At 40.0% G+C, this 8,045-nt stretch overlaps 1 protein-coding gene across 1 annotated transcript; it reads left to right on the top strand.

Annotated features, from left to right (window-relative positions):
• The first annotated feature begins 1,170 nt into the window (after nucleotides 1-1,170).
• Nucleotides 1,171-7,145, top strand: hal (histidine ammonia-lyase). Its single transcript, XM_053318650.1, has 20 exons — nucleotides 1,171-1,452; nucleotides 1,649-1,709; nucleotides 1,944-1,971; nucleotides 2,074-2,148; nucleotides 2,239-2,311; nucleotides 2,461-2,527; nucleotides 2,638-2,675; nucleotides 2,786-2,911; nucleotides 3,056-3,195; nucleotides 3,383-3,430; nucleotides 3,670-3,817; nucleotides 3,926-4,021; nucleotides 4,272-4,330; nucleotides 4,508-4,588; nucleotides 4,738-4,803; nucleotides 4,878-5,043; nucleotides 5,132-5,266; nucleotides 6,233-6,341; nucleotides 6,464-6,533; nucleotides 6,672-7,145. The coding sequence occupies exons 1-20, from the start codon at nucleotides 1,206-1,208 to the stop codon at nucleotides 6,810-6,812; spliced, it is 1,974 nt and encodes a 657-aa protein (XP_053174625.1). The 5' UTR covers nucleotides 1,171-1,205; the 3' UTR covers nucleotides 6,813-7,145.
• The last annotated feature ends 900 nt before the right edge of the window (nucleotides 7,146-8,045 follow it).

Genomic DNA, 8,045 nt, shown 5'->3' with positions numbered 1-8,045 from the left:
GGTGTATTCATTTGTTTGCAATCTGCAACATCACCACTAGATGCCACTAAATCCCACACACTGGTCCTTTAAAGTGTGATGTAGAATTTGAAGCCTCCAGCGGGCATACACTGAGTATGAACTTGACAGTGTAGTAGGAGACCTCTTGTGTTCAGCAGTTAAACTTAAAATTTGCACTAAATAAACACTAAATTTGCATATTCAGAAATTCTGACATTTTTAAGGAGGGAGAATGAGTTGATATCATTTACATTATTTTAATGTGGTAATTATACTCCAGACACTAATTTTTGTTCCAAGCATACGTGTGAAGGGGATCTTTCATAACCCGGGTCATTTTGTGCTACTACACTGAAGTGGGTTAAATAAACATCAGGGAACAAGACACGTCATACAGCGCTTTGGAACGAAACCAATTACGTACATTGTGATGAAGAAATGCAACTTCTGTATGACAGTAATCAGACATTAAATACTCAAGGAGAGTCAGAGGTGACACGAAAAGCTGGTTACATTTAGGTATCAAGATTTACACCAGTTATTAGTAGCATTATATCAGACCCATCTACTGTTTTATGCTGAATATGAGATTTTGCCATCAAACAAAAGGTTTTGAGTTTAGATTGCATAACTTTTTTGTTCCTCAATTGGTCAATTTGTTAAGGTTAGGGTTAGGTTAGTACAGACTCTCAGTAGGCCAGAGGCGATGTTACATCAGAGATCTGACGTAAAACACCCACAAAGTGTATTTCAGAACTTGTCTAGGTCAGGGAGTTGACTGAGTGTGGCGGAAGTGACACACACACACGCTTTTCTTACTAGGTTGCATATTTACTTGCACTTGAAATGTCTGACGGCAAGTGAAAGCATCACTACAAAATGATAAACGTCCTCTCATTCATCATTACCATGTTAACAAGCAGCTACCTGACTGATTTTGTTGCTGTTAAAACAATGATTGGTTTATTACACGATCAGTAAATGTAGACAACCTGCCTGCTTGTGTAAAATAAACTGCAGTCAAAGTACAACAGACCTCACTCATCACGTTTGGATTTGGGAGGTCAGTGGTCCGAGGTGTGACCCCGGTGAGGCGTGGCTCCCGAGCGCTGCACCTGATTGGTGGCGGAACTACCGGCGACTGAAGGTGGTACCTTGGAGAGAGGCGAGCAGCTCTCAGTGCAACAGAGTCCTGCTTAAGCGCAATGCCTCGTTTTACTGTCCACATCCGAGATGAGTGGTTGGCAGTGCCCTGCCGAGATACCACCAACACTATAAGATGGCTTGGACAAGAGGCGGTCAAACGTTACGTGAAGAACAAACCAGACAACGGCGGCATCACGGCTGTGAAAGACACTCGTTTTGTTGTGCGCAGGTGCCAGGGTTCGGGTTTGTTGGACGCGGATGACACCATCGATGATGTACTCGAAGACAATGACTTTGTCGAGCTTGGTATGGTTCAATACATGCAAATATAAAATATACTTGTACATCAGATTTGGAAGACAGTGGAGATATTGTGCCACTAGCTGTGCGTAATTTGTGCGTATTGGTGCATGGGGAGTCATGCTTCAAGCACACCAGACATCAAATGATTTTACAGTATTAGAGAAAATGTGTTCAATATATTGTTATATTCTACTTACAGCTATTGAAGGAGATACCATGTCTCCTGACTTCATACCGTGTCAGCCTGGCGTTTCTCATCTGTATCCTTAAACGTGTTATTGGTGCCAAACAGACAGTGACAACTTTTGATGTAATTAAGTCAGACTTATTTAGTTTGCTCAAATAACTACAATTACTTCTTAAGGGCTAAATACGAATTTGTGTTGTTTATAAAACGCATCGAGACAATTTGGGGGGTTTTATAATCTCAGTAAAAATGGCAACACTGAATGTTTACTAAATATTCTTATCCTTAATTAAATTATGTAAAATAGAACGGCAGCATACAAAGAACCTGGTGAGGTAAGTGTATATTTGAACTATTTTCTGTTTAAATTTGAAGATTGCATTTATTTTGCTTCTATATATTGACTGGTATTATGTAACATGTGCCTTGATGTGTAGTATATTGCACTGGATGGAAACAGCCTGACATCGACAGATCTGGTTAACTTAGGCAGAGGACTCTACAAGATAAAGGTAATGATCAACACACTGTTATTTGTTGTCATGGCTCTCCTGTGGTAATATTTGTCTTCACGTTATCATTCTGTTTACCAATATTTTCAGCTGACTCCGGAGGCAGAAAGGGGAGTTGTGCAATCCAGAGAGCTTTTGGACACCATAGTTAAAGAAAACAAAGGTTAAGATGATTCAAAATTAGATAACATGATTGTCTACAAAGATATAAAATGCAAAAATCTTAATATTAACCAGTACTGTGAAACTACAGTACATTAAAATGAATTACATCATGCATTCAGCTCTCTTTCTCTCTCCTTCTTCCTTTAGTTGTCTATGGAATCACAACAGGTTTTGGAAAGTTTGCCCGAACTGTCATTCCTGTCAGCAAACTCAAGTATAAAACAATATTTTACTGTCCATTTTCTTTCTTGTCAACTGTGGATCTCCTAAAGTTCAGTGTGAACACTTTAATGTGCTGATTTTTTGGCACTTTTTGTTCCACAGGGAGCTACAGGAGAACTTGGTGCGTTCACACTCAGCAGGTAATAAAATATATTTCAGTCTAGATTTTAAAGTATCACAGTACATTTGGTGTTACTGACAAGGTGTTTTAGGTTTTTCTGTATCACTGACATTATGATGCGATGTGCAGGTGTGGGAAACCCACTAAGCCCAGAGAGGACCCGCATGCTGCTCGCTCTGAGGATCAATGTTTTGGCTAAAGGACATAGTGGAATTTCTCTGGAGACCCTTCATTCCATGATCCAGGCTTTCAACGGTGAGCCCCAGCTGGACACACCAGCCTCACTTTACCTGAGCTGACCTGGGCTATCTGCTGCAGTTCACTATCGTTCAGTTCAGTATTGGGGAAGCAGACTATCAAATGACTAATCTTAATCGCTAACTTACTTTGTCCCTGCAGCTTCCTGTCTGTCCTTTGTGCCAGAGAAGGGAACAGTGGGTGCTAGTGGTGACCTGGCACCCCTCTCTCACCTGGCCCTGGGGCTGATGGGAGAGGGTAAAATGTGGTCTCCCAAGAGTGGATGGGCCGATGCCAAATATGTAAGAGCTTACAGATAGAGCTGTCATGACTTTTCCCTGACTCTACAACAATAACTACTTCCTAAATGCAACAGGAATTGTTCTTTTTGCTTGCGGTGAAAGGGTGCAATGTCTAATAGGAAAACATGTTTGCTTTTTGATGACCCATGACCTTTTACATGTTGTTTCTCCTTTCATCTCTGGCCAGGTCCTGGAGGCCCATGGACTCAAGCCAGTATCACTAAGGCCTAAAGAGGTAATGTTTAAATCAGACCATGCTCTTTTATATTTGATTTGCTTGCACTAAAAATATCAACCCAGCATTCATCGGGAACCTGTTCTGTCATCGTTCTCAAGTACAGGACAAACATATTGGTGCTATTTGCACCATAAACCATTGAATTAACTGTTTCATGCACTTATTAACTCACTTGGCATTCTCCAATCAGATTCTGAAGCTATAAAAAACCTCATCACATTTTTTCCCCCTCACAGGGCCTTGCTTTGATCAATGGGACCCAGATGATCACCTCTTTGGGGGCGGAGGCCGTGGAGCGAGCCCAGTCTATCGCCCAACAGGCAGACATCATTGCAGCTCTCACCCTGGAGGTGCTGAAGGGAACCACCAAGGCGTTTGACAGTGGTGAGCAGCAATGATAAAAAAAAATCCCAAAACTAGATATGATCATTTACCTTCAACTCCCAAGATTTTCCAAGATGTGTTTCATCCTTTCTCTTGCCTGCTTTGTAGACATCCATGCATTGCGGCCTCACCCAGGACAGATAGAGGTGGCCCTACGCTTCCGCTCGCTGCTGGACTCTGATCACCATCCATCTGAGATTGCAGGTCTGAGGTTACACCCATATTCTGAAACAGAGAAGTTATAGAGCAATAAATAATTGTGGAATTACTGTTATACATGTCACATCTTGTGTTAAGTATTATTGTATTGTATGTACCATCACTGCCTTCATAGCTGATTCACTTCATTGCAGCTCTGCAGCTCATAAAAAGTTATGATGGGTCAAATGCAGAGGATATTTTCCCCTGCAGGCATTAATAAAGTATAGCTTTTAGTAATGTGTGTTTTTTCCAGAGAGCCACCGGTTCTGTGACAGAGTCCAGGATGCCTACACCATGCGGTGCTGTCCTCAGGTAACCTCAAGTGAAGTCAGGTTCACACACCTGTTTACTGCAGACTCCCAAATTTCCAAATTTCCTTCCAAATTTGGAAAAGGTTGAGGCTCATGTGAAGGGTCCCATAAGAGCTGGAATTGGAGACTATGTTTAAGTATTGTTCAGCTGTTTTTTTTATTCTCTCTTTGCACACAGGTTCACGGAATCGCTAATGACACCATAAAATTTGTCCAAAGCATCATCAATACAGAAATCAACAGTGCCACTGACAACCCTGTATCCTTCATTAATTTGCAGACTAGAGGATTAGTCTGTCATGTAAATCCAGCTGTGCCATTTTCCAACCATGAGTACTAGGTTCTGCCACAAATTGTATTGTTTTTTGTTTAATCTCAGTGATACATTTTTCTTAACGGACATACAAGATGGTGTTTGCAGAAAGAGGTGAGACTATTTCAGGTGGGAATTTCCATGGAGAATACCCAGCTAAGGTATGTACATCGCTTTTTGGTATTTGTTGTAGACTCTGTTCCCCTCTGTTTCATTGTTATGTTCTTCCTCATAGGCTCTGGACTTTTTAGCCATTGCAGTCCATGAGCTGGCCTCTATCAGTGAGAGGAGGATTGAGCGGTTGTGTAATCCATCTCTGAGTGAGCTGCCAGCCTTCCTTGTCAATGAGGGAGGACTCAATTCAGGCTTCATGATTGCTCACTGTTCCGCTGCTGCCTTGGGTTGGTGTGAATTTATATTTCATTTTTAACGTTACATGTGAGCATAAACATTGACTTTTAATATTGTGATTTTTTTTTTAAACTTTAGTTTCAGAGAACAAAGTTTTGTGTCATCCATCCTCTGTGGACTCCTTGTCCACCAGTGCTGCCACAGAGGACCATGTGTCCATGGGGGGCTGGGCTGCTAGGAAGGCCCTGAGAGTTATCGAACATGTGGAGCAAGGTAAGGCAATACATGCCATGACTGGATTATTGCTATTATTAATTTAAATGTTTCTATAACACAAATTGTGAGACACAAATATAGCTGATCACCATGGTGAAGTGATTGCATTGAAAAATATACAATTTTATCACCTACGGTTTGCTAATGTAGGAACAGTAATACACTATATAAGTCAAAAGGACAACATTTTTGAAGCATCACATGTAATGCAATGCTTATTAACATTGGAAAAAAAGTTCAGAGACTTCCTGGTGCTTCTGCTGCCAAGATGTGCAAAGGTAGCAGTGTTGAAAGCCATGCCAGCGTACACCAGACAACCATGTATGACACCGAAACAGCAAACATTTACATGGCTTCAGACACTAACAGAAAGAGTCAGCCACATGAAGATGGATGTTTACTACTAAACTAAAACTTAAAATCAACACCTCTGTGGCAAAATGGATTTTCTCTGAATGGATTTTCATGGAAATGTGTACAAGAAAAGACAAATATGTTAAAATAAAAACTAAATAATTGCATGCATGCAAAATGAAATCAGGAGCAGTTAACTAACCCAATGATGAGGTTGAGCATCTTCACAATGTCTACATCCTCATCAAAGAAGTGGAGGAACACATAGTTTGAATTAACAAAAAAAAACAAGAGTGCTGACTTTTTTCTGATGCTCTGTTTGTGAGTTAGGGTTTTATATTTGATGTCATGTCAGATATTTTGTCCAGTCCCATATGTAGTATAGTCTATTCTATTGTGTCCAATATGCAGCATTGTGACTTTACTGCAAAAACAGGGCTATGTTCATATAACAGTAGTGACATCAGGTGTTTCATTAATGTTATAATTTGGTTACTCAAGTAATTATCACTAAAAAGAGGATCCACTTAAAGAAGATTGTAAATTAGTAAAACAGTAGTTCATAATATTTTACATGTTCATCCTCTGATTTTATTTGTCTTTAATCAGTTCTGGCCATAGAGCTGTTGGCAGCCTGTCAGGGTATCGAGTTCCTCCGCCCACTCCGTACCACCACTCCGCTGGAGAAGGTCTATGACCTTGTGCGCAGTGTGGTCAAGTAAGTCAAACAGATGTGGCCAATGTACACAGCTTCCAGTCCAATGAAATGATGTACAGAATAGTTAATATTTAGCCACTGGTCCACTTCTCTCAGCCCCTCTCTTATTCTGCCTTAAACAGACCGTGGATTAAAGACAGATTCATGTCTCCAGACATCGAGGCTGCACATCGTCTCCTGATCGACCAGAAGGCAAGTGCCAACTGTTGTGATGAAGGAAGCTATTTTAATTTGTGTTACTGCAAAATGTGTCCAGTGTACATAGAAGCTGCATCGGGGTGCAAACCGAAGAGAAATGGTGATTTCTGAATGACGTGTGTGTATTTTCAGGTGTGGCATGTGGCCAAACCTTACATCGACAAGTATCAGACAGAGTACATCCCCGAGTCACGCCCCGGCTCTCCTACTGCCTTCTCTCTGGACCCTCCAGCATCACCAAGGAAGCGCCTTCGTCATGAGTCTATGAACTGAGCATTGAAGTGAAAATTATTTAACAACTAAAATGAAAAAAAACTAAAGCAAAACAACCATCATTTATTTACACTTTAAAGGATTTGAATGACCAACCAAACATCTCTGTGTGAGTTGTATTTATCAACACTTTTGTCGTCGCTTTAAAATGTGTCTAATTAAGTTTTTATTGCCTCATGACTACCTCAGCCACTGCACCAACCTATCTATCAAATCTTTTTAATGACATAACACAAACATTATGATTATATGTAGATTTCTCTTGAGTAATTTATGAAATATTTAATAACTGTCATCTGTAAAACTTAAACAATAAAATGTTTTAAAGCTGCATTCTTTAATTAGTGATGTACGCCTGCGTTGGGTTCACTAGCTTCATGTTTTTATTTCTTTTTTTTAGCGTATTTTATTTTCAGTATTTTCCAGGATATATATGAAAACACAAACACAGCTTCAAAACCCCTCCCCAACCCAACCGCCAACAAATTGAGAGAGAGAGAGGAAAAAAATAGAATAAAAATAAAAAAGATAAATAATAACAATGAGAGGCAAGGTAGACAGAAGCTTGTAAATCTACAACCCGTCCATCATAGAGGCTGACAATGTGTCAATATACCAAATAGGGTTGCCACATCTCTGTAGTTGGGAGACAGACTTCCATGTGATGGCGATGCACTTCCTGGCAACACACAAGGCCAATGAGACATGTTTTTATTTCTGTCTGTTTAGGACAGTTATGGCTTCACACTGACTTATTTCTGGTTTCATTTGTTTATTATTATTTGATTCATTTTAGGTACTGGTAGTGTAGTTAATAGTAGTTGTCATAGCAGTAGTGAAATGATCTTCCAGTATCACTTTAAACATCACCACTAGAGCTGCAACTAACAATTATTTTTTTTTATCAATTAATATGTCAGGTTTTTTTCTTGATTAATTGATTAGCTGTTTGGTCATGTCAGAATATGGTGAAAATGTCAATCAGTGTTTCATGAATCCCAAGATGGGATTCAGTTTACCTCCTACCCTCTGCATCAGACTGTGAGGGCCTTAAGCAGCTTCTTCAGTGACAGACTAATACACCCCAAATGTAAGAAGGAGCGCTTTTGCAGCTCCTTCATTCCCACTGCAGTCAGACTGTAAAATGCTGCACTATAATTCCCCTTACGGTCCTTTTTTAGTTTTTAATTTGATTGTTTTATACATTTTTTTTTAATTGTTTTTTTTCTCATA

The sequence above is a fragment of the Scomber japonicus genome, chromosome 5 (genome assembly GCF_027409825.1).
Source record: "Scomber japonicus isolate fScoJap1 chromosome 5, fScoJap1.pri, whole genome shotgun sequence".
Lineage (NCBI taxonomy): Eukaryota > Metazoa > Chordata > Actinopteri > Scombriformes > Scombridae > Scomber > Scomber japonicus.
The sequence above is the reverse complement of the archived record's forward strand: the minus strand, read 5'-3'. Positions and strand labels throughout refer to the sequence as shown.